The sequence below is a fragment of the Idiotropiscis lumnitzeri genome, chromosome 2 (assembly GCF_059441095.1).
Source record: "Idiotropiscis lumnitzeri isolate Australia: NSW breed Sydney's pygmy pipehorse chromosome 2, RoL_Ilum_1.0, whole genome shotgun sequence".
Taxonomy (NCBI): Eukaryota; Metazoa; Chordata; class Actinopteri; order Syngnathiformes; family Syngnathidae; genus Idiotropiscis; species Idiotropiscis lumnitzeri.
This window is the reverse complement of record NC_142392.1, coordinates 32,293,302-32,320,283: the sequence shown is the minus strand read 5'-3', so window position 1 is coordinate 32,320,283 and position 26,982 is coordinate 32,293,302. Positions and strand designations below refer to the sequence as shown.

At 43.5% G+C, this 26,982-nt stretch overlaps 1 protein-coding gene across 1 annotated transcript; it reads left to right on the top strand.

Annotated features, from left to right (window-relative positions):
• LOC148342332 (uncharacterized) lies at nt 1-24,585 on the top strand. Its single transcript, XM_088288139.1, has 3 exons — nt 1-4; nt 5,528-6,128; nt 23,719-24,585. The coding sequence occupies exons 1-3, from the start codon at nt 1-3 to the stop codon at nt 24,452-24,454; spliced, it is 1,341 nt and encodes a 446-aa protein (XP_088144265.1). The 3' UTR covers nt 24,455-24,585.
• Nucleotides 24,586-26,982: the final 2,397 nt, after the last annotated feature.

The window sequence follows — 26,982 nt, the reverse complement described above, 5'->3', positions numbered from 1 at the left end:
ATGGGTGAGATTTTTCCCATTCCATTCAATATTTAGTTTTCGATATGCTTCCCGGTTGTTTAGGTGGAAAGCACATATCTTTGTTTTCCCTGGGTTGGCATTTAATGACCATTGCTGGTAATATTTGCCAGTTACACTTAGTGCTCCAGTCAGACATTTTTCAATGTCTTTAAAGTCCTTTGCTTGGGTGGCAATGCAAAGATCATCTGCATAAATGAAGCGTTTAGTGTTGGGATATGATGGTTGGTCATTAGTGTAAATGTTGAAGAGCAGAGGGGACAGCACTGATCCTTGTGGGAGTCTGTTCTTTAGACTTCTCCATCTGCTCCTTTTGCCATCCATTTCAACATAAAATCTCCTGTTGTTAAGGATGGTTCTGATGACATTTACAATGTGGCCATTTATTCCCATTGTGGCCATTTTCATCAGTAGGCTTCGGTGGTTGACTGTGTCATATGCTGCTGTTAGATCAACCAGGACTATTCCTGTTTTGAGGTTTTTCTCGAATCCATCCTCAATGAATTGGACAAGGTTGAGGACTTGGCCACAGCAGGAGCATCCTTGTCTGAAGCCTGCTTGTTCTTCAATAAGCTGGTCTTCGACCGATGGAGTTAGCCTATTGAGGAGGAGTTTTTCGAAGAGTTTATAGGTGGTACAAAGAAGTGAAATTGGGCGATAGCTCTCAGGCTTCTCTGGGTCTTTGCCTGGTTTAAGTAGACCTACGATTTTGGCCTTCTTCCACTTCTTTGGGAGCTTTAGTGAAGTTAGGCATTGGTTGAAGAGAGAGAGAAGCCACTTCTTTGCTCTTGGCCCAAGCTGTTTTATTAATTCATTGTGAATCCCATCTATTCCAACTGCTTTATTTGTTTTAAGTAATTTGATTTCTGATGTCAGTTCTCTTATTGTGAAAGGGGGAAGGGTTTCATGTCGGTTTATGCATTCTTTAATTATATTATTGTAAGCTTTGGTTTGTTTTATTGGATTATGTTGAGGTTTTCCATATTTGAGAAGTTGGTTTGCGACCTGGTTGGGAGTTACGGCTGCTGTCCGGGATGGGGGTTTGCCTTCACAGTTTAGTTTCCGAATGGTTGCCCAGCCCTTCTTGCTGTTTTTGCTTAGGTCTATACTTGTTATCATCTCATTCCATCTTCTCCTTCTTTCTTCCCCAATGTCATTCATCAAAGCTTCTCCCATTTCAATAGTTGATTCATCAAAAGGATCTTCATCATATAGTTTTATATACTCTTCATATAACTCTTTGGTCTCTGGATTCATCCCTGGGATGTACTTTGTCCTACATCCCCTTGGGATGCTTTTTTGAGCAGCTTTCCACATTTGCTTTACCCAAACATCATAGTTTTCTGGTCTTGGAGCTATGGTGTTTGTTCTTACTTCCATGTCCTCCATGAAAGATTCCCAGATTGCTTTTTTGAAATTAAACCTGGGGAGGTAATCAAATACAATTGGTCTTATAATTTGTTGTGTCCTTACTTCAACTGGTCGGTGTTGGGATCTGGGGATGTGACCCAGAACAGTTCTTCGGAACACTTGTCTTTGGTTGTTAGAAATAAACACCAAATCAGGATTGTATCCTCTTCTCCAGCGGGCACTAGAAAAGGTAGGGGGATCTTTACTTTCATAAAGAAGTGTTAGATCATTGTTAATGGCCCATGAGATAACTTGTTCTCCGTTCTGATTATCTTCTCTGTATCCCCATTGGGTACTGTGGCTATTGAAGTCACCAATTATTAGATGTGTCTTACAGGATATATTTAAGTTTGTTGGCCATTGAAACTCAGCATTAGGTGGTTTATAGACTGAGATTACAACCATGTACTCAGTCTCAAGCTTTAATAGTTCCATTTCCCCAGCTGGGATTTGTTCCGTTTTTATGACTTTTGCTGGGTCCTTTACAAAGATGGTACTTCCATAAGTGCGGCTGGGTATTGAGACCGCCATTGCCATTCCTGGAACTACAGGTGGATTGTGTAGTTCCCTGTGTGTTTCTTGAATGCATAAGATGTCAGGTTGCATGGAAGGTCTACAAATGGGCGGGCATTAGTGCAATTGTGCAGTCCGAGGATGCAATACAAACTACTACTGTGCTTTATCCAATGCTGTACTTAAATATTGACCAATGCTGTATTTTGTTTACCATTGCAGTAGTCTTATCATTGCAGTACTTTTACCATTACAGCACTTTTATCATTGCAGTATTTTCTATCATTGCAGTATTTTTTATCATTGCAGCATTTTTATTAATTTCCCCTCCATACCATTGACAGACATTTGGAGTGTTTCCTTACACTTGTATATGTTGTGGGATGTAAGTGTGTATATTCAGGGGGATTTGTGTATTTACGTATATACAGTGTATATTTGCATGCTTTTTATGAATGTCTGCTGCTAATGTTATACATTAACGGCTACATTACGCCGCCGCCTCTGTGTGATCTATACCTTTGCTCCTGTAACACTGCAAATTTCCCCATTGTGGGACTATGAAAGGACATCTTTATCTTTCTCTTTAAAAACCTTGTGTTGGTGGTTGTTAAATAATTTTCCATAAGATTAAGATGGTGAAACCAAAATTTAAAAAGTAAATTCTGTAACAATTAAACATTGAATACTAAATTATTCCTAAAACAGTTCAATGAATCTTGAAATTAATAGTGAATTATTGTAGTTTAATGAATACTAAAACGAATAATGAAATATTCAAGTACTTAAATAAATACCCAAATCATTTTCGAACACAATAACAGTTAAGTAATAAAAGAGTGACATGTTTTAATTTAAAATTTACAACCACATCGCAACTTGTCAAAAAAGCCTGGAAAAAGGCAAAGGTGCAAATATGTTGACATAAAGTATCACTTTATCATGTCAACTGTTAATAATAGGGAAATACATTTGAAATACTATCCAACCGACGACATGGTGTCAGATGTATAAACAAAACCAGCAACAAAAGTAAAATTCAATACATCTCTCAAGTTCATATTTGGGAACTAAAATGTTTGTTCATGTGCATACGGTTCAAATCGTACGTTTTTCCAATGTTTAGAAGAAGATAACAATGATTTGCATCGCAAATGGTGACATCTGACGGTGAGTTGGTGACAGTGCGCCACATAGCCAGCAGCCAATCATATCACAGCGGGGTGTGTCCTGTTCTTCCGCTTTCGTGACGAACAGACTGCCATTTTCGCGAAGGAAAAAAACGACGCCATCTTTCATTCGTCTCGTCGAACAAAGAGAAGCTCACGAGTTATCGCCAAGCAGAGATCAAGTGCGGATATTTTGGAATTATCATTTGAAAATGTGTGATAGAACGACACCCAAGTACAAAGAGGAACTTTGTAGAATAAAAGAAGAGAACGAGCAACATCTTCAACTGCTGGGCGAAGGTTGGAAGCAGCCTCGTGTTGTGCTACACAAAGCAGGTTTGTACACGTCTTACTCTCATTTGCTTTGTAAAGAACGACTTTCTATCGTTAAAAATATGCATCACAACATTAAGTTGTTTGGGGAAATCGGTCAAGGTTTTATTGCCGTTTTATTTTTTAATATGGGGGGGGCTAGCAGAGAGAGGGTGCACAGAGCTGAAGGAAGCAGGACGGCTCTCTGTCTCACTCTCCCGGTCGACCTGTAAAAATGAACAACAATGCCTGCTTTTTCCCTGGTGTCAGTCACCTTTATCTGGTGCAGTCAGCTATTTCAGTCAGCAGCAAATTAAGCTCTCCCAAAGGCCTCAGGGCATTTCAACCTGACACCTCAAGTTTCAAAACTATGCTTACAGGTTAATAGAAGGTCACAAAAACATGGACCTCTTAAACAGGAAAACGTGAGTTCAGTGGTAAAAGAGTTGTGTCTATGCTGGCAGTTTAGCAGGAAGCCACAAAAACAGATGCACGTTTTTAACCGTGTTTGACAGGAAACCGTTTACCTCGCATTGAACAGAAGTGTGACCCAAACATGTCTTGTAAGCTGAAACCGTTCGAACAACAGGAAGAGTGTGGACGGACGGGTGTGATAAAGTCAAAGTGTTCATGTTTTTCCATTCTTTATGAGTTTGCATGTACAAATTACTTTGCTGTGCTTCAATAAAACGCCGCACAAGAGCGGGAACGCTTTTCTCTTTGGCGGACTGCTCCTCGCAAGTGACAAAGACAATCTTGGCTGGGTGATTCATTTGTGCAGGCTTGTCTCGTTTTTGGCAAAAACTCTGACGTATCTTGTTCAAGCAATTCCTTACTGAAGGAATTCTGCCTGACTCTAAAAAATGTGCACACTGCGGCGAAAACATCAATGGTGGTTAATCAATTTTAGTGGATAAAACACAAAATATTAAGTTTTTTAAAAATCAAGTACGTATTGGTCTTATTTATGAACTTTGTACTGGCTTGGTCGGGTGAGAGTCAATGAACCTCAGGTGGCCCTGCACTGTTTTGTGCACGTGTGCATAGTTTCACCCCATCCAATCATTTTAAATACATTGAATGCATCCATCCAGGGTTGCACGGATCTCATCAGTGAACAAGCGCATGCTGTATGGAATGCATCTGCATCTTTGTCTTACTATGGGCTTAAAAAGGGAGAACGTCACAACCCCCTTTTCTACCAACAAGCCCAGGATTATTTAATTCTATCTCTAAATGCAAAAAGAAATACTTGTAAACATATTTTACTTGAAGGATTCCTATTTTATCAATGACATAATGTTGCGATGGCCCCCAGTGGTCTGCATCATTATGTTAGGGTCCCACAACAGGTGTTCCATCAGACGCACACAATAGCCTGTGTGTGCTAACTTCAGCTCGCTTCCAGAAACGTCTGTGGCCATGTCAGGAATTAAATCGAGCATCAGCCGCAACGTGCTTCCTTTTTAAATGCTCGTTTATCACAGTTGTGCTGCTAAAGGGAGGTTTACATCGTAGGACGTAATTTTGTGAAATGCCCCCATGGTCCGGTCCAAGTTGGGGTCGCACGCATTGCTCCCGTGTGCGGCAGGCACAAGTCAAGGTAGCACGGTAAAAACAATATAAGACAAAGTCGCCGCCTGAACTTTGACTTGACCAAACCAAATTTGTCTTTTTGTGTCCTGCAGACGTCAGTGAAAACGATCTCCGTTCTGTGAAAGAGGAGCCAGACTTGACTCACATCAAAAAGGAGGAGGAGGAGGAGGAGGAGATCAACAAGTCACCAGTGAACGTTCTCCCTATAAAGACTGAAGATGAAAACAAGGATGTGAGTGAGGACAACAGAGGGGCGGAGCCTACAAGCAGCAGCTCAAGACATCACGTGACAACAGAAGGTGACGAAGACCACTGGGGGCCATCACAAACACATAATGAGGACACATCAGACGCTCATGACGATGATGATGATACTAATGATGATGATGATGATGATGATGGGCAAGCCAAAGGTGAAAGGGCATGTCACACTGACTCATTAACTTCAAAGCGGTCTTTAAAAGGACACAGAAAAACACACAGTGGTGAAAAACCTTTTTCTTGTTCAGTTTGTGGGAAATGCTTCTCTCGAAAGTCTCATTTAGTAAGGCACACAAGAACACACAGTGGTGAAAAACCTTTTTCTTGCTCAGTTTGTGGCAAAAGCTTCTCTGGAAAGTTTTATTTAACAATCCACACAAGAACGCACAGTGGAGAAAACCCTTTTTCTTGCTCAGTTTGTGGAAAATGCTTCTCTCAAAAGGCAACTTTAACAGAACACGCAAGAACACACACTGGAGATAAACCTTTTACTTGCTCAGTTTGTGGTAAAAGCTTCTCTCAAAATTCAAGTTTAACAATCCACACAAGAACGCACAGTGGAGAAAAACCTTTTTCCTGCTCAGTGTGTGGTAGACGCTTCTCTGAAAAGTCAAGTTTAACCAGCCACACAAGAACACACAGTGGAGAAAAACCATTTTCCTGCTCAATTTGTGGAAAATGCTTCTCTCAAAAGTCACATTTAACAGAACACACAAGAACACACAGTGGAGAAAACCCTTTTTCCTGCTCAGTTTGTGGTAAAAGCTTCTCCAATAATTCTCATTTCACAAGGCACACAAGAATACACAGTGGAGAAAAACCTTTTTCCTGCTCAGTTTGTGCCAAGAGGTTCTTTCGAAAGTCGCATTTACGACGCCACACAAGAACACACAGTGGAGACCAGCCATTCAGTTGCAGCGTTTGTGCTAAAAAATTCTTTTCTAAAGAGGGTGCTGAGAGACACAATTGTGCTGGTGAGAATTGCAGCGATCCTTGACGCTTAAAAAAAAGACAACAAAAAACTCAAGGAACTGACTCTTTGTGGTAAGATGTAAAAATAATTTTGGATAAAATATGATGAATTTAATTTTGAAAAGCTTTTTTTATTGACATTAAGCCAATGTGATCCGTGCCAGAAGAACCATTGTGTCTGAGTGATGATGATATTTTTTGTGTGTTAACATCAAACATGTAAATAAAATTAATTGCCTGTGCCTGGAACAAATATTTGTGAACATTTTGCTTTTCAGTTGTCTTTTTAAACGTACTTAATGGAAAAGGTGTGAGAAGAAACGATGCTTATGGAATCGGTGCCTTCCACAATCATCAATAAAATGACTTGTTCCACTTGCTCAACTGGCCTTCAATAGGCCGTGAAAAGGTGAAAAACTGAACTAGAAGTTGAACTATAAAAAGAACAAGAAAGAGAAACGCGAATAGTCTCAGTTTCTCTCAAAGGGTTTGGAATGTCAGGAGTTGGCAACTTGATGGCGACTGGAGTCAGTGCTGGTTTTCTCGCTGTGTTTGGCTGGCTCGTATATGAATGGTCCATTGAACAAAACTCAAACTCTTCAAATATCCCCTCACATACATTTAATATTTCACTTTCTGATTAAATTTCTGACTGGCTAAATACACTTTCTAGGTCGAGCTCTATCAAGCGTTTGGCGTTTTGTTGCTAAGCAGAATCTCACTTCGGAAAATGTATCATTTTGTCAAATATACCAAATATTTTTTTTCATGCTGTATTATATTTTTTATATATTGGATTATTTTTATAATGAAATAGGGAAATATTAAAATTGGCAACCACATACAGACTTAATTCAATTAATAACAAATATAGAAACATTTTATAAATATTGAACTCATTGAGAAGAGTCCTGATCTTGAAATAAATATTGAATTATAAAAAATACTAAAAAATTAATTCAATAACCCGACCCCGGATGAACGGCAGAAAATGGCTGGATGGATGGAATAATTTAAATTGCACACATATTCAAATGAACAAATTTGTTCAGAAATATTCAAGAGTCAAATAAAAAGGTTTAAATTAATATTGATATAATTTAACATTAAAATAATTTAATAAATATTGTATTATTACATAAACAAGCTTAAATATAAATTTTAATAAATAAAAAAAAAGTTGTGTATTTTTAAATGGCCTAATATAGATATGGGAAGTAATTCTCTTTACTTAACTATGAAGGGACTTGAGCTCACAGAAGTGACCAGTCTTGGTTCTGAAGTTCCGATGTAACCAGATACTGCCCTGAGAGAAAATAGGCCTGAGCATTGTTTATGGTGGGGGCAATTCTCTCGCCAGGTCAGTGACCTTCCAGGGTATGAGAGTAATTTAAGGTGGTCACGAGTAGACTGGTCGTATCAAAGGGGAGACGCATCTGTTCTCCCTCTGGGGGACTTTTGGAGGGAAATCCCGAAGACTAGCGGAATGGGAATGCATATGCAACAAGGGAAAATTAGATATTCATGTCCTATTTGGGCCTTCCCTATAAGAAGGGAATGTCTGAGAGGGGGCTTGCACGTGCGCGGAGCGCACACACGCACACGTTTTTGGGGAGACTTCTTTTGACATCAGCATGTGACGAGAATAAAATCTTTCTTCTTTCTTTCGTTCTTTTCCATCACCAATCCAGCCTTGCTCGGCTGCCTCTCCGGAAGGCAGCAAGGACCCACACTTCAAAGACAAAATATACGACATATTGAAAGAAAAACAACACTCAAATATTGAAACAAGTCTAGAATTGAATGAATAAACAACAAAGAAATAAATACCTCCTGGAAAATATCATTACTTATCGGCATTTGTCAAAGCACAACATTTCGATCAGATTGAGTTCTTTCTTGCACATTCTTAAACAATCGTAATTTTTTTTTTTACTTTTACTTTTTTAGTTAATTCAGTGCATTTCACACCTGTGCCTTCAGTGAAGTCCTACTTTGTCCTACTTGAGTAAATCCCCATCAAAATATCATCATTTATGACACCACGGCTGGACAAACAATATACAGAAACACACTTACGCACCACTAAGTGAGTGTTGGACGATATAGCTTCTCTTGAAAGGTCCGACTTGAAAATGTCCTTGCAAGTGTATCTGCAATAAAAATCACACTTTTCCCTCCTTCGGCCATTGTGGTTTAAAAAAAGCTAGAATATATTTCAGATTTTCGAACGGCCGCCAATTACGACTTTCGGGTGTGTTGATTCGGCATAGCGCCGCCCCCTTACGAGTGAGTATCCAATCACAAAACGCGTTCATCACCCTCAGCATAAGGCCAGCGAAAAGGCTCACTGTAACCAACTCGTGATCTGATTGGCTATCGCAACCGTCTAACAAATATGAAAGCTCATTGACTTTGACAGAAGAGATGCCCGCAGAATTGCGTCTTAAGGCCTCGGAACGAATAATGCCCGCTCCCCGTATTGTGAAACCTGCCCAGCAACACGAGCGAACGGAATTCTGATTGGATTCAAAACTCTCACCTAAAAATACAACGCTCAGCTATAATATAACATCAATGTGACGATTATTATCATTTTTTTTATTGATTATGTTTGGCCAACAGAGAAGGCCTTGAAGGCCCACCACTGAGTTACTTAATAGCCTAAATTAAACTTTACTTTCATCAATCGAGTTAAAGTTATGCTTTATTGTAGGATTTATGTAATTAATAGTGAAGGATTGTATTACGATTGCTGGCATTATTTTAAACATTTACGGGACAAAAGGTCAATTATGTTATGGTCCGTTTCCGTCATGTCTTGTTTTTGTTTACGTTTGCTCAACGGGCGTGGGGGCGTTTCTTTCCAGCGCATGTCCTGTCATGTCGTCATGGCTGGAGAGACGCGCCCACCAGCCACGCACCTGTCTCTCGTCAACCCACTAATTACGTCACTATTTAAGCCTCCTACGCTGACTACTCGGCGTTGGTTCATTGCCCTTTCTTGGATGTCACTGTTGCCCTTGTTCATTGTCCATGCTCATTGTTCATTTTTCATTGTCACGGTCGCTTATCCCTGGTTTCTGTCCCTGCGTCCTAGTCCAGTTTAGTTGTGCCCAGCCGTGTTTTGTTAGTCGTCGTTGTTTTGCACTTTATTTCGTTTGTTTGTGCCTAGTACCTTGTTTGCCCTATTTTGTTAATTAAATTCCCTTTAAGTTACCCTTGCCTGACATCCCTTCATTTTGGGTCCTCCTCTACCTCCACCCTCCGATTCCTCACAAATTATTTAATTTAGCAGGTTCATGTTTACTGAATATGTTAAAATAATTTATCAAATGAAAGTAGAAGTACAGTGCATAGATAAGACTGGGATTGTAGTCATGGTGTTTACTGATTCATTATATTATTGTTATCCGTTCCTGCTCGGTTTCCTCCTGACCGTGGTCGGGGGGGACGCAGGGGAGATCCGTCTCCAAGGCCGGAGTTGCCCTGGGATCGTGATCGGCGCACGTCGTCGATATGCGGAGCCCTCCCAATCAATAATAACACGCCAGCAGGGAGACAGTGTACCTGTAGCCTCACTTTATTGTTTTCATGCTCTCCCCTCTTCCATCTTTTTCTTCCACTTTGTTTTCATACAACACTCAACAAAAACATCCGCCCCCTCCCTCCTCCACGCATGCGCACACCCACACGTCACGCAAGCTTGTCACCATAGTCGCAACACTACCCCCACTCTGGATGGTAATTAAACAATTCCACTCCAGCACAGAAACACGAGCTGACCTACAACATCTATAAGAGGCTTGGTGCCCAAAAGACAGTTGTGATTATCATTCTCTTATACAAGCGAGGTATGGTAAATGACAGCCTGGTTACAATAATCGGTTCATATAAGGAAATGCATATTAACCACGGTGAAAATAAACGCCACGAGGAAGGAACTGAAATCCACTCCTAAGTAATCAATTTAAGGCGACCGGCGGAATTCCTCAGATAAAGCAATTTACAATGACAGGTCAGAAGCGTAGCAGTGACAGTTTTTTTAGTTTTTTTTAACAGCAAAAAAACGTTGAAAAATCGCATTTGTAAACAACTTCCATTAAAACATGGACGAAGTAGGAAAATTGTATAAAATTTAGATAAGGCCCTGAGAACTGCCTTGAACATTCAAGTGCTCCTCACACCATTTAAGTCACCTAGGCACCATAACGGTCAGCTGCCCTGCAGGGACGTCCTGGTCGTTGGACTGGCAGGCGCAGCTGGAGTGACTCACTCACCGCGCCCCCACCATTTTCATGGTCTCCATGGGAAGGGGAGGATGGAATGAGCACAACCGGTGTGGGGTCAGATGCAGATGGTGAAATGGTGCCAGGATCGTCAGTCACGCTTGAGAACAAATCACGCAGGCCTAGATCATGGTCTGCTGGGCCATCCTCCACAGCTGGCGGAGGAACCTCGGTAGGTGCCCACCTCTGAGCTCGGTCCAAAGCCCAGGTGTTGTCCAGGGGCTCACGGCTGCGATAATGCTTAAGTTGATCGTGGTGGAACACTTTCACCTTGGATCTCGGGTTCTTCTGAATACGGTAGACCAGGTCGTCCAATTGTCCAAGGACAAAGAATGGCCCTTCATATGACGGAAGGAACTTCCTCACTTTGTTCTTGACGTGGTGCGTACCTTTTACAAGGTACCACACAGGATCTCCAATCTTGTACTGCGAATGGCAACAGTTTTTGTCGTACTGTCTTTTTGCACGCGTAACAGACTCACCCAGAGCTTCTCTGGTGATCAGATCGGCCAGCTCCAGGCGTTCACGCAGCTGTTTGACGTACTCTGGAACTAACGGTTGAATGTCTGGGTCGGGTGGAGACCCAGCAACGAGGTCCACTGGTTCGCTCACTTCTCTGCCGAACATCATGGAGTTTGGTGTGAACCCGGTGGAACTGTGTTTAGTTGCCCTGTAGGCCATGACAGTATAAGGAACCATAAGGTCCCAGTCCCAATGGCAACGTTCCGCGGTGGAGGCCAGAATCTTCTGGAGAGTAGCGTTGAAGCGTTCAACCTGGCCATCTGACTGGGGTCTAAATGGTGTAGTGTGAGTCTTGTCAATGCCAAACAAGCGGCACATGCTTAGGAATACTTCAGATTCAAAATTGCGTCCCTGATCGCTGTGCAGTGCATGAGGTATGCCGTAGCACCCACTCAGAAGCAACAACTTCGGCAACGGTCACAGCTTGCTCATCAGGAATGGGAAACGCCTCTGTCCATTTCGTGAAGTAATCTTGTATGACAAGCACATACCGGTTTCTCATTGAGTGGTCCCATAATGTCCAAGGCAATGCGCTCCATCGGGGCCCCAACCCGGACATTTCCCATTGGGGCTTGTGGTCTCTTGACGGGGCGGGCCCTGGACGCACAGCTGGTACAGGTCCGGCACCAGAGGGTGACATCCTCTCTCATGTGGTACCAATGGTATCGGGTTTGTAATCTGGCCACGGTCCGTTCAACACCAAAATGTCCACCCACGGCACCGTCATGCATCTGTTTCATCACTTCCGGCCGTAAATTGCGAGGCAGCAGAATTTGCGGGTAGAATTGGGTGTCGTCAAGGCAGTAGAAACGACCGACCAAAACATCATCTCTGAAGTAGAGTCGTTTCCATTGGGACCAGTACGTCTTCACGGCTGGACTGCATGATGAAACTGTAGTCCAAGGGGGGCGCTCACTGCTGGCTGACATCCAGGCGCGTATTGGTGCAATGTCAGCATCTGCGTCCTGGGCTTGGCTCAGCTCCCCCATTGTCCAGCCATGAAACAACGAAGCAGTATCAAGGGTTCTCGTCACATGTACCTTCTCGGTCATATTGATAATGTGTACATTGGTCTGACTGTCTTGGTCTACAGTATGTGTGTCGGGTGCAGGGGCACTTTGACTTACCCCCACTAGACCCGACACCATAGTGGACGGTCGTCCCTCTACCCCCACTGGACTCAGCGACAGGGAACCGGGGACAGAGTCCAATTCGCACTGGAGCGCCTGATGTGTGACGCCCGTCGGATGCGAGGAAGGACTTGGCACTTTGCAGACAAAGGACTGGCGACAGGGCCTTCTGGAGAGGCCATCAGCATTGGCGTGCAGACGCCCTGGGCGGTGAACAATCTCAAAGTCGTATTTAGCAAGTTTTTCGAGCCAATTGCCCTTCCGGCTCTTTCATTCTGGTTAGCCAGCGCAGGCTGCTGTGGTCGGTGCCCACCTTGAAGCGTCGTCCAAGGAGGTACTGGCGGAAATGTGAAGTGAAGTCCACAATGGCTAGGAGTTCACGTCTCTTCGTGCAGTAGTTCTGTTCGGTTCTCGTCAGTTTGTGACTGCCATAAGTCAACACTCGCTCCACACCTTGTTGAATCTGTGACAGTACAGCGCAGACGCCCGTGTCACTCGCATCGGTGTCCAGTATCATTTCACCGCAAGGTTGTGCAGGGGCTCGGCTATTGATGCAAAGTCTTTTACAAACCGACGATAGTACGAGGCTAGACCGATGAATCGTCTCACCTCCTGGATTGATGTGGGAGTGGGCCACGTCTGGACCTTCTGGACCTTGCTCGGGTCGGTGGCCACACCGTGCTCAGATACTATGTGGCCAAGGTATGCAACCTTGCGTCGAAAGAGGCAGCATTTAGAAGGTTTCAGCTTCAGGTTCGCGTGCTGAAGTCGGTCAAACACCTTGCCCAAACGTTGCAGCATCTCCGTCACGTCCCTGGCCAGCACAATGATGTCGTCCAAATAGACCAAGCAGGTCTCCCACTGCAGGCCAGCCAAGACGCGGTCCATCAGCCGTTGGAACGTCGCTGGAGCGTTGCAAAGGTCGAATGGCATGACATTCCATTCGAAGAGGCCCTTTCTGGTACAAAAAGCGGCGTCTTTGCGTGCTCTTGGGGTCAACTCCACTTGGCAGTAGCCCGAAGCAAGATCCAACGTGCTGAACCATTTAGCAGTGGAGAGCGTGTCCAGCGTATCCTGGATACGGGGTAGGGGATATGCATCGGTGATGGTACGGTCGTTGAGGGCTCTGTAGTCGATGCATAGACGGTAAGTCCCATCCTTTTTATGCACCATAACAATGGGTGAGGCCCAGCTACTGTGACTACGCTGAGCAACACCGCTTTGCAGGCTGTCGTGGATCTGCTGGTCTGCTTGCTGCTGCTTTTCTCCTGCCATTCTCCTTGGTGGTTGTTTGACTGGAGCACCATGACGGGTCATAATGTCGTGCTGGACAAGGCTGGTTCGGCCCAAGTCTGTAGGCCCTGTGGAAAATGTGTGGCCATAAGTGCACAGCAAACGCTTAAGTTGGAGCTGCTCATGGTCATCAAGGTCTTGGGAACTCTGGGCATCGAGCTCTTGCAGGTGCAGAGGAACCACTGGCGGGCCAACAAGTGTGTCCTTCACCGAGGGTACGCTGGACGGCTGCATGGCTTCGGCTGGCTGGAGGAGCCCAGCAATGGATTCTTCTTTAACAGTCACAGCTTTGTTGCATGGTTTGAAAAGTCAAAGGGGGACCACTTTGGAAGACTGGGCATCGATCAGCACTCTAGCAACGAGCACCTTGTGCTTTCGACGAATCCTTTCGTGGGACTGAGCATCAGGTTCCCGAAGGTGGCTGCGCCTAGAAAAAACATAACTATTTGATCTGGGAAAACATACACCACACAATCTGCACACCGACAAGATTACAGGGGAAGGAGAGACGGAGAGACTCCCGCTGTAAATTATGGCAACGAGGCTCTTGTCTTATAACGCGTTTTAATGGCGTTACCACTCCCCACAACTCCCCACTTGCATGAACAATCTCGCGAGACCCCTGCGAGACATTTGTGACACTCAGTTACCGTAAAGGTGCAACACAGTCGCAAATATAAATTTAGCATCATTACATGACATCTCCCCTCTTTTGTGTTATTTTCAATAACACCAAAACAAGCATTTATTTCCCCAACTGGGCTGCAAAATGCAAAAAAAAAAAAAAATAAAGATGCCTCTCAGAAATCAAGTTAACCAGAAATATGCACCAATCAAACAAATCCCAACAGCATGAGTAATTTTGGCATCGGTAACAAACAATCCCACTGTTTTCTTCAACAATCTACTTAATTTCCATGCAATTCTCCAATGTATTTTTTTTCCTTTCTACTCCCCTTTTTTTTGTATCCCCCCCCCAAAGACCATGAGTCTCAGTCTCACAGGTCAAGTCTGTCAACTGGTTTGCACACCCGTCCAGAACGGGTCACCACCTGAGTCGGTGGGGAAGTCGAGGATGTCGACTCGCTCCGGCATACAGAAACGTTGTCGTCTATGCCGGTGTTGACAGGGTGGATGTCCGTCAGCTTGTAGTCTTCGGACGCTGCTGGGACTGACTGGGGAACTGGCCCAGGTTTGAGGTGACGGCGGTTCCGCCTCAGTTCTGCTCCTTGTGGTGTCCGGATGATGAAGGACCTAGGTGTTGTACTCTCGCATGAAACCACAGCTGGCAAACACCATGACTTCTCGTGATCCAATTTGGAAAACACTTGGTCACCTGGATGTAAAGAAGGCAAAGTTCTGGCTCCATGGCGACGGTTGAAGTAGTGAGTCTGTTTAGCCTTTTCCTTCTTATCTGTCTCCTCCACATCTGTCCTGCTGGGCCACTTAGGTTTGAGGTTCTCCTCCAGCGTTGGAAGTGTCGTTCTATTTTTCCTCCCCATCAACAGCTCAGCTGGGCTGTAGCCTGTCATGGAACAGGGAGTAGCTCGATGACACATGAGCGCCATGACAGGGTCCTCCTGCTTCAGGATCTTCTTAGCTGTCTGCACTGCTCTTTCTGCATGTCCATTTCCTTTTGGATGATGAGGGCTGGACGTGTAGTGTTGGAAGCCGAGCTGTTTAGCGAACTCCTTGAATTCAGCACTTGTAAACTGGGGACCATTGACAATCACTATCTCACTTGGAATGCAGAATCTAGCGAAAACGGTTTTCAAACTTTTATTATTTGTGCACTCGTTGTAGATGGCAGGTGTAATATTTCAATAAACCTTGAGTAGTAATCCGAGATTACAAGGTAGTTATGTTGTTTAAATTCACAGATGTCCATGGCTACTCTCTTCCAAGGTCGCTCCGGAAGCGGTGTGGATAGGAGTGGCTCCTTTTGTTGAGTTCTTCTCATTTCGTAGCACACTTGACATGATGCCACGAGCTTGCATATTTCTGATGAAAGTCACCACACGGATGAACCCGCTCTCTGTCTACATTTGATGAGGCCTTGATGTCCCTCATGAACTTTCTGAAGTACTTCCCCTCTCATTGATCGTGGCACAACAATCCTACACCCTCTCAGAATTAGGCCATCGTGCACTGACAGCTCTGATTTAACTTGAACATATGCTCTAGCAACTACTGGCACTTTACTGATGTGCTCAGGCCATCCTCTCTCTATTAGCCCTGCAACACATTGAAGTTCGGGGTCAGCGGCTGTCGCTACCCTAATTTCCTCCAACTTGCCTGTAGATGCCGGGATCCCTTCCACCACACTAGCCACATAACAGGCCACATCGCTATGCGTTTCGTTTACAGTGTTTGCGTTAGGTAGCGGGCTGCGTGACAGCGCGTCCGCAACAATCAGGGTTTTCCCAGGAGCATATTCTGCGATAGGGTTGAATCTCATTAGTCTCATGAGAAGACGCTGGCAACGTAAGGGTACATTGTCCAAACTTCGATTGTTGATGAGAGGTACAAGTGGTTTGTGATCAGTTCCCAACTTGAACTGTTCCAGTCCGTTAAGGTATCTGTCGAACTTCTCGCACGCCCAGACACCAGCCAATGCTTCCTTTTCTTATCTGTGCGTAGCGAGATTCTGCATCGCTTAGCCTTCGGGAGCAATAAGCTACAGGTTTCCAGTGATCTCCATGGAGTTGCAGTAACACACCACCCAGTCCATAACTGCTCGCATCAGCCGACACAGCAGTTGGCATCCCCACATTGTAGTAGGCAAGCGCCGGTGCAGTTGTTAGCAAGTCCTTAATGTTCTCAAAAAGCTGCTTGTTGAGCCTCCAGACCGCATCATTCCTCATAACCTTATGCATTGGCTGACCCACCGTTGAGAGGTTTGGAATATACCTTCCTAGGTAATTGACCATTCCCAATATCCTCTTCAGCTCTTTCAAATCACCTGGTGGCGACAACTGCCGTATAGCTTCCACCTTCTCTGGGTCTGGCCGGATGCCAGACCTGTCGATGAGGTGTCCAAGAAATCGCAGCTGGTCCTGTTGAATTGAACACTTATCTTTGTTGAGCTTCAGGTCAGCAGTGTTGATGCGTTGCATTACCTTCTCCAAGTTGTCGTCATGCTGCTTCTCAGTAGCCCCGTACACCAGGATGTCATCCATGAAGACCTCAACCCCTTCAAGGCCCTGTAGAGTCTCCATCATCTTTCTCTGGAAGATCTCTGGTGTACTTGTAATTCCAAACGGGAGTCGTTTAACGTTGAAGCGGCCAAAGGGAGTGATGGATGTAGTGAGCCTACAGCAGTCTGGATGGAGAGGTATCTGGAAGAACCCGCTGGCTGCATCCAAGGAAGAAAAGACTGTAGCTCCGCTTAGTTTCGCTATTATGTCATCAGCTGTGGGCAAAATGTACCGTTCTCGTTTAACAGCCTCATTCAGCCTTTTGAGGTCGACACAGATGCGGGCTTTTCCTGTGCTTTTCTTCAGGACTGGCACCATGGGTGCACACCAGTCAGTGGGCTGTGTAACCCTCTCTATTATGCCATTTTGTTCCATCCTCTGTAACTCTTCGTTCACCTTTTGCAGCATGGACAGAGGAACACGTCGCGCTGTGTGTACGGCATATGGTTGAGCATTGTCTTTTAATTGTATTCGCACCGGTTCAGTCTTTAAAGTCCCATGTTCACCGTATGCTTGTATGTGGCCTCTGTTAGTCACCAACTCATCTATTCTCCTCACCAGGTTCATTTTCACAGACATTGGCCGGCTGAGGAGGTTATTCACCGTGCGACCACGAATAACATAAACTGCGAGAGGGTAGGTTTTGCCTTCATAGGTAACTGTGCTTTGGATCAGACCTAAGCACTGCAATTCACCACCTCGACTATCAAGCGGAATGTCAGCAGGCTGCAATTGTGTTTTGGGGATGAGCGAGCGATAGATCTGTTCGCAGATGACGTTCACATCTCTCCCTGTGTCAATTTTAAATTCTGCTGGTGTAGATCCCAGCAACAACTTCACGGCCCATTGCTGTGAAGTCCCATTTGCTTTTCTCACTGACCCAAGGAAATACGGTTGCTGTTGCTCCGGTTGCTCTGTAACTTCACTCACCGCCGCTTTTTTATTCCTACACACTCTGCTCCAATGTCACACTTTGTTGCACGAGTTACATGTAGATTTCTTAGCAGGAAACATTTCATCCTTATTATGCTTGGCTTTCCCACATTTTCCACATTGTCCATAACAGCTCTCCCTCTGCTTGAAGCGTTGCTTGGTGCACCTTTTAAACTTGTTGGTCACTTCATGTACCATCCCAGCTGCTTCTCCTTGCATGCTAATTTGGGACGTTACCTCCTCACACTGCCTGGCCGTCTCAATCGTCCGCGCCAGCGTTAGGTCGTTTATCAGCTGCAGTTAACGTGAAACCTCCTTGTCCAATATTCCCACGACGATCCTGTCACGAATGTTCTCCTCTCGGGTCGCGCCGAAGTCACAATGTTCGGAGAGCTCGTACAACGCCCGAATGAAAGTCTCCGCCTTCTCGCCCGGCCGTTGTGCGCGCTGGTGGAAGCATGCGCGTTCATGTATCACATTCCGTCGTGGCACGAAATAGTCGTCGAACTTGCCAAGTACTCGTTCAAAGTAATTTCTGTGTCCATCTTCGGCGAATGTAAACGACTTGTAGATGTTCTAGGACTCGCTACCCATGGCGTATATCAGGCTGCTCACCTGCACCGCGCCCTCTTCTCTGTCGAGTTTCGTGGCGGTCCTGAATCTCACAAATCGCTGCTTCCAGTCCGGCCACTCTCGTGGCTTATCAAAGGGGAAACCCGTCGGGGGATTAAACTTGGCCATTGTTTCGAGTTCACTTCTGACACCATGTAAATGATGGCAACGAGGCTCTTGTCTTGTAACACGTTTTAATGGCGATACCACTCCAACAACTCCCCACTTGCATGAACAATCTCGCGAGACCCCTGCGAGACAATTGTGACACTCAGTTACCGTAAAGGTGCAACATAGTCGCAAATATAAATTTAGTACCATTACATGACACGCACAATTGCATCTTAAGGCCTTGGAACGAATAATGCGCGCTCCCCATATTGTGAAACCTGCCCAGCAACACGAGCGAGCGGAATTCTGATTGGATTCAAAACTCTCACCTAAAAATACAACGCTCAGCTATAATATGACATCAATGCGACGATTATGATAATTCTTTTTTTTATTGATTATGTTCGGCCAACAGAGAAGGCCTTGAAGGCCCACCACTGCGTTACTTAATAGCCTAAATTAAACTTTACTTCCATGAATAGAGTTAAAGTTCTGCTTTATTGTAGGATTTATGTAATTAATAGCCTTTGATGGACTTTAGTGTACTTAATGTAAACGTGTAACGCTGAAAAAACAAAACAGACAGCAATTCAAGTTTAAACCCATATACGTGAAATGCGCTTTAGAAATAAAGTATATTTTTGCACACATTACACCGACATTGAGTTACTCCAGATCGACGCTGACCTCAGTGATTAAGAGAGCCAATCAAAAATCGCAACCCAAAAGACAAGCAAACAGGAAAAAGTGACAAACAAGAAAGCTGGCAAAGTGAAGAATGTGAAACAGGTGAGAAACCCAACAACATTTTACCTTTGTATTTCCATACGTTGTAACATAATTCTTCATTTCTACTTCTAACATAGCGCAACTGTTGTTTTTTGGGGGAACTTCTGGCATCAGCTAATTTGACACCAATACAATCTTTTTCCAACCACCAGAGTGTCTCAGAAGTTTTTTTTATATCACCACTCCAGCCTTGCCTGTCGACCTGTCCGGAGGGAAGCTGGGCCAGACCCGCACATCAACAACAATAATGTTAGCGCCATTTCACAAATGTTTATATTTTTGTGGATAATGATTGCAAATATTTGTTTTTTGCCATTTGTATGTTTGTGACAAGAAATTATACATTTCTTTGTCTTTTGTAATTATTTTGATTTGTGGAGTGAAATGTGTCAACGTTAGAGGGCGCAATTCTTTATTTACTGTTATGCACGAAGAAGAAAGTGTTTTTTGGTTGAAGAAGAAATAAAGATGATGGCGAAGGAGCAACACGGTCTTTTTGCCGTGCTTCGACCATCAGTGTTTGTTCACGCCTAAAAAGTTGTTTTTATTCGCCACCAAACGAAGAGGTTGAACAACGAAAATAAGAAGAAACTAATGGAATCTAAAATAACCTCTACACATAGCATTTCCATGAGCTGCCCTCACATTCACAGCACTTCATGGACAAATACGACGAAGCACATTCTCCACATGGGCTGTAGAGATGCAAACATACCAAATTGGGCACTGGAGGACTCACACAGACGCTATCAAAAGAAAAACACATTCCGAAAGACAGAACAATTGGAGATCGGAGCACATACACATACGCATACACACACACAGACATAAACATACACGCACATACACTTGCACATACACGCGCACACACCGACAAGATTACAGAAGAATGCCAGCGAGGAGAGAGACGGAGGGACTGCCCGCCGGAGAAGGCCAGCCTTGGCGTGCCAGTCTTGGGAACCAGACGGGAATCAACTATCCAGACGATGACTAACCTGGGGAGGACCTTCCCTTGGACGTGAACCCGTGCCGTGGGAGGGAGCGAGGACGACCGATTCAACCGATTCAACCTACATTACCCTTGACATAAAAAACTCCTATAAAAACTGAAGCTGGGCTGAAAGATGGCGCGCATTTTTCGACTGTGCTCGCCCGAGTGCAGTTTTCTCGTGAGATTAAGAAAAAGACGCCCAGATGTCTGTCTTTGTACTATTTCCTGAACTCCAGAAATTGAAGAAACTAAATATCGGAACTCTAATCAGTTGTTGAGTCTTTATTTGACCCTTTTCTTCTTGAGCACAAAAAAACGAACACGCATTGGAGTAAGTTTGGCTTTTAAAGGTTGATTTATTAACTACTTCTTATTTCCACGGTGACCCAATTCCAACAATAACATGACAAATATTTGTCATCTCATCAATATTTGCACAACAGAGTACTGAGTTTCGAGAACCTCACTATAATAGTTCTCAAAATTATATTTCTTGTCAATTTAGCTTAGTTTAGGGATATTTTATTGACAATCTAATATCAATCTAGAAAGACAGAAAACAAATTTGTGGTGGTGGGGGGGCGCGAATCTTTTTCTTCTTGGTAGGGGCGGGTGTGAAATAATTGAGAAGCACTGCTAGTATATGCAGACATTATATTCATACAATCTTGCAGCCCGATTTAACCACAGTATTGTTGCAAGTTCGGTAGGAGAAACGTAAACGTCCCACTGCTGATCCAGCAGCGGCTTCTCGGGAAATAGGCGGAAGTGACGTCGGAGCTGACTCGCGAATGCGGCGTTAATGTAGTTATTTTGTTGTTTTTCAACAACCGAATTAAAATATTATATAAAATATATATCCAAACAGAACAGCCAGGGGTAAAAACAAACACAGAGGCAAAGAAATATATTTGAAAAATACGTGCTTAAAGCATGACGTCATTAGCAAGCGCGCAGCTTCCGAAGGACCTTGACCACATCCACCGACCCGTCCACACCGAAATAAAAACACCCACCGCTAAATTCTTCTGATTTAGTGTGGAACTGACTGTAATTTTCTCACAGAATGTCCAGTGCTACTCTAAAGTACCACGACATAATTCATTAAGTCTTTGTGTGCCGATAACCTCATCTTCGCGCGTTGATGCTTTTCGGCGTAGTTAGCTTAGCTTGTTAGCTAGCTCGCCGCTAACGAAAAGAGGCTCATGACTCATCGCCAAGCAGAGATCAAGTGCGGATTTTTTGGAATTATCATTTGAAAATGTGTGAAAGAACGACACCCAAGTACAAAGAGGAACTTTGTGGAATAAAAGAAGAGAACGAGCAACATCTTCAACTGCTGGACGAAGTTTGCAATCAGCCTCGTGTTGTGCTACACAAAGCAGGTTTGTACCCGTCTGACTCTCATTTGCTTTGTCAAGAACGACTTTCTGTCGTTAAACATATGCATCACAACATTAAGTTGTTTGGGGAAATCGTTCAAGGTTATTGCCGTTTTATTTTTAAATATTGACTTTTACTTGCAGGTCTGCTGAACATTTGTTTATGCCAAATTAAATCAGTGCACAAAATAATTGCCAAAGAATAACCAATAGTGGGGGTAAACTCCATGTTTTTCCCAGTATAAAATTTGAACTGATTATTTAACATATTACATTTTCTGTTTTTTATATCTTGTTCAAGCAATTCCTTACGGAAGGAATTCTGCTTGAATCTAAAATATGTGCACACTGCGGCGAAAACATCAATGGCGGTTGATCAATTTTAGTGGATAAAACACAAAATACGTTTTTTTTTTTTTTAAATCAAGTACGTATTGGTCTTATTTATTTATTTATTAACTTTGTACTGGCTTCGTCGGGTGTAATTCAAGTTTTGTGCACATGTGCGTAGATTCACCTCATCCAAACATTTAAAATACATTTAATGCATCCATCCAGGGTTGCACGGATCTCATCAGTGAACAAGCACATGCTGCAAGGAATGCATCTTCATCTTTGGCTTACTATGGGCTTAAAAAGGGAGTACGCCACAACCCCCTTTTCTACCAACAAGCCCAGGAACATTTAGTTCCTGGTAATAAAGTTCCTGTGGCCCAGGTGGTTTGGATCTCCCCCACAACTCATAGTTCCTGGTAATTTATCCAAATGGCAATGATGACGTATCAGTGGGAGGTCTTGTGTTACTTTGTTACTCATTACTGACACCCTCTGGCTGTTATGCATCATTGCAGGTACGAAATAATTCAGTGAACTCTAATATTATTATGGTGTATCTTAGTCTAATTTGAATATGTATTGGATAACTTTAATATAAACAGTCATTATTCAAATATGTCAACATTAAAGTCAGAGTGAAAGTGTTGTTGCTTAATGCTTATGTGAAGGGATTTTGTCTCTTCAAACATAATTTTGTTTTAAATTTGATTTAGAAACAGAAATTTTATTTTAAAAAAGGAAAACGGGGAATGTCGGAATGTACTAGCAGGATAAATGTCATTTTGGGTAAAAAACAAAACAAAAAACAAACGTAAATCATGCAATAAATAGCCACTCTGATTCCAGGGCCCCTTTAATTCTTTTAGGGATCCAGATTATAATGGAAGCAAAAAGTACCCACGATGAAACTATCTATAAATGCAAAATGAAATACTTGAAAACGTATTTCGCTTGAAGGATTCCTATTTTATCAATGACATTATGTTGCGATGGCCCCCAGTGGTCTGCATCAATATGTTAGGGTCCCACAACAGGTGTTCCATCAGACGCACACAATAGCCTGTGTGTGCTAACTTCAGCTCGCTTCCAGAAACGTCTGTGACTAATTCAGGAATGAAATCGGGCATCAGCCGCAACGTGCTTCCTTTTTAAATGCTCGTTTATCACTGTTGTGCTGCTAAAGGGAGGTTTACATCGTAGGACGTAATTTTGTGAAATGGCCCCATGGTCCGGTCCAAATCGAGGTCGCACGTATTGCTCCGTGTGCGGCAGGCACAAGTCAAGGGAGCACGGGAGAAATAATATAAGACAAAGTCGCCGCCTGAACTTTGACTTGACCAAACCAAATTTGTCTTTTTGTGTCCCGCAGACGTCAGTGTATACGATCTCCGTTCTGTGAAAGAGGAGCCAGACTTGGCTCACATCAAAAAGGAGGAGGAGGAGGTCAACAAGTCACCAGTGAACGTTGTCCCTAAAAAGACTGAAGATGAAAACAAGGATGAGAGTGAGGACAACAGAGGTGCGGAGCCGACAAGCAGCAGCTCAAGTCATCACTTGACAACAGAAGGTGATGAAGACCACTGGGGGCCATCACAAGCACAAAATGAGGGCACATCAGACGCTCATGATGATGATGATGATACTAATGATGATGATGATGATGATGATGATGATGATGGGCAAGCCAAATGTGAAAGGGCATGTCACACTGACTCATTAACTTCAAAGCTGTCGTTAAAACCGCACACGAGAACACACAGTGGAGAAAAACCTTTTTCCTGCTTGGTTTGTGGTAAAAGCTTTTCTCTAAAATCAAATTTAACATACCACACAAGAACACACAGTGGTGAAAACCCTTTTCGTGCTCAGTTTGTGGTAAAAGCTTCTCTCGAAAGACTCATTTAGTAAGGCACACAAGAACACACAGTGGAGAAAAACCTTTTTCTTGCTCAATTTGTGGCAAGAGTTTCTCTCAAAATTCTCATTTAACAATCCACACAAGAACACACAGTGGTGAAAAACCCTTTTCGTGCTCAGATTGTGGTAAAAGCTTCTCCCATAATTCTAATTTCACAAGGCACGCAAGAACACACAGTGGAGAAAAACCTTTTTCCTGCTCAGTTTGTGCCAAGAGTTTCTCTCAAAAGTTGCATTTAACAAACCACATCAGAAAGCACAGTGGTGAAAAACCTTTTTCCTGCTCAGTTTGTGGCAAAAGCTTTAATGTAAAGTCATTTTTAACAAATCACACAAGAACACACACTGGAGAAAAACCTTTTTCCTGCTCAGTTTGTGCCAAGAGTTTCTCTCAAAAGTCGCATTTCACAAGCCACACAAGAACACACACTGGAGAAAAACCTTTTTCCTGCCCAGTTTGTGCCAAGAGTTTCTCTCAAAAGTCGCATTTCACAAGCCACACAAGAACACACACTGGAGAAAAACCTTTTTCCTGCTCAGTTTGTGCCAAGAGTTTCTCTCAAAGGTCACATTTACGAAGCCACACAAGAACACACAGTGGAGACAAGCCATTCAGTTGCAGCGTTTGTGCAAAAACATTCTTCACTAAACAGCATGCTGAGAGACACAATTGTGCTGGTGAGAATTGCAGCGATACTTGAAGATTAAAAAAAGAAGAAAAAAAAATGAAAGAACCGACTCTTTGTGGTAAGATGTAAATGTGATTTTCAATATAATATGATGAAATTGAATTTTGCAAAGCTCTTTTATTGACACAAAGCCAATGTGATCAGTGCCAGAAGAACCATTGTGTCTGAGTGATGATGATTTGTTTTGGTGTTTACATCAAACATGTAAATAAAATTTATTGCCTTTGCCTGGAATAACATTTTTTAACATTATGCTTTTCAGTTGTCTTTTTAATCATACCTAATGGAAAAGGTGTGAGAAGAAACGGTGCTTATGAAATCGGTGCCTTTGGCAATCATCAATAAAATCACTTGTTCAACTGGCCTTCATTACGCTGTGTGAAAAGGTGAAAAACAGATGTAGAAGTTGAACAAGAAAGAGAAACGCAAGCAGTCTCAGTTTCTCTTTCTAGGTTGAGCTCTATCAAGCGTTTGGGGTTTGTTGCGAAGCAGAATCTCACTTCGGAAAAACTATAATTTTGTCAAATATACAAAATACTTTTTTCATGCTATATTATATTTTTTATACTTTGGATTGCTTATATAATGAAATCGGGAAATATTAAAATTTAAAATTGGAAACCAAAATACAGACTTAATGCAATTAATAAGAAATATAGAAACATTTTATAAATATTGAACACATTGAGAAGAGTTAATCTTGAAATAAATATTGAAATATAAAAAATACTTATGTATTAAATTAATTCAATAACCCGACCCCGGATGAGCGGCAGAAAATGGCTGGATGGATGGAATGATTTAAATTGCATCCAAATTCAAAAGAACAAATATGTTAAGAAATATTCAAGTGTGAAATAAAAAGGTTTAAATTAATATTGATATAATTTTGCATATTAAAATAATTTAATAAATATTGTAGTATTACATAAGCAAGCTTAAATATACATTGAAATAAAAAAAAAAGTCATGTATTTTTAAATGGCCTAATATAGATATGGGAGGGGCCTAAGGGGTCGGGTGCAGTGTGAGTCGGGCGGCGGCAAGAGGCAGGGACCTTGGCGCTCTGATCCCCGACTACAGAAACTAGCTCTTGGGACATGGAATGTCACCTCTCTGGCGGGGAAGGAGCCTGAGCTGGTGTGCGAGGAAGAGAAATTCCGACTAGATATAGTCGGGCTCACCTCCACACACAGCTTAGGCTCTGGTACCAGTCCTCTTGAGAGGGGTTGGAAACTCTTCCACTCTGGAGTTGCCCAAGGTGAGAGACGCCGAGCAGGTGTGGGCATACTTATTGCCCCCCGGCTCGGCGCCTGTACACTGGGGTTCACCCCGGTGGACGAGAGGGTAGCCTCCCTCCGCCTTAAGGTGGGGGGACGGGTACTGACTGTTGTTTGTGCTTATGCACCAAACGGCAGTTCAGAGTACCCACCCTTTTTGGAGTCTTTGGAGGGTGTGCGAGAGAGCGTTCCCCCTGGAGACTCCCTCGTTCTGCTGGGGGACTTCAATGCTCACGTGGGTAATGACAGTGAGACCTGGAAGGGCGTGATTGGGAGGAATGGCCCCCCCCAATCTGAACCCAAGCGGTGTTCTGTTACTAGACTTCTGTGCTCGTCATGGATTGTCGATAACGAACACCATGTTCAAGCATAAGGGTGTCCATATGTGCACTTGGCACCAGGACACCCTGGGCCGCAGTTCGATGATCGACTTTGTAGTCGTGTCATCGGATTTGCGGCCGCATGTTTTGGACACTCGGGTGAAGAGAGGGGCGGAGCTGTCAACTGATCACCACCTGGTGGTGAGTTGGCTCCGAGGTTGGGGTACGATGCCGGTCCGACCCGGCAGACCCAAACGCATTGTGAGGGTCCGCTGGGAACGCTTGGCAGAATCCCCTGTTAGAAAGAGTTTCAACTCCCACCTCCGGCAGAACTTCGCCCACGTACCGGGGGCGGCGGGGAACATTGAGTATGAGTGGACCATGTTTCGTGCCTCCATTGTTGAGGCAGCCGATGGAAGCTGTGGACATAAGGTGGTCAGTGCCTGTCATGGCGGCAACCCCCGAACGCGCTGGTGGACACCGGCGGTAAGGGATGCTGTCAGGCTGAAGAAAGAGGCCTATCGGGCCTTTCTGGCCTGTGGGACTCCGGAGGCAGCTGACAGGTACCGACTGGCCAAGCGGAATACAGCTTCGGTGGTTGCCGAAGCAAAAACTCGGGCGTGGGAGGAGTTCGGTGAGGCCATGGAAAACGACTTCCAGTCTGGGCTTCCCTGCTTACCTGGGGGGCCACTAGAGGCAGACTCTGGGTGAGGCTGGTTTTCCGCAAGAAAAAAATTAAAAATATCTAATCTTCTCAAATGTCTTTATTTTTATTTTTTAACACAAAATAAGATTTAAAAATAAATAAGGAATTAATAAGAAAATAAATAAGGAATTAATCAAATTAATCAGTAATCAATAATAATAATAATAATAATGAGTCAAATGTCTGTATTAAGAGTTCTTTAATAATATAATAATAATAATAATAATATTCCCT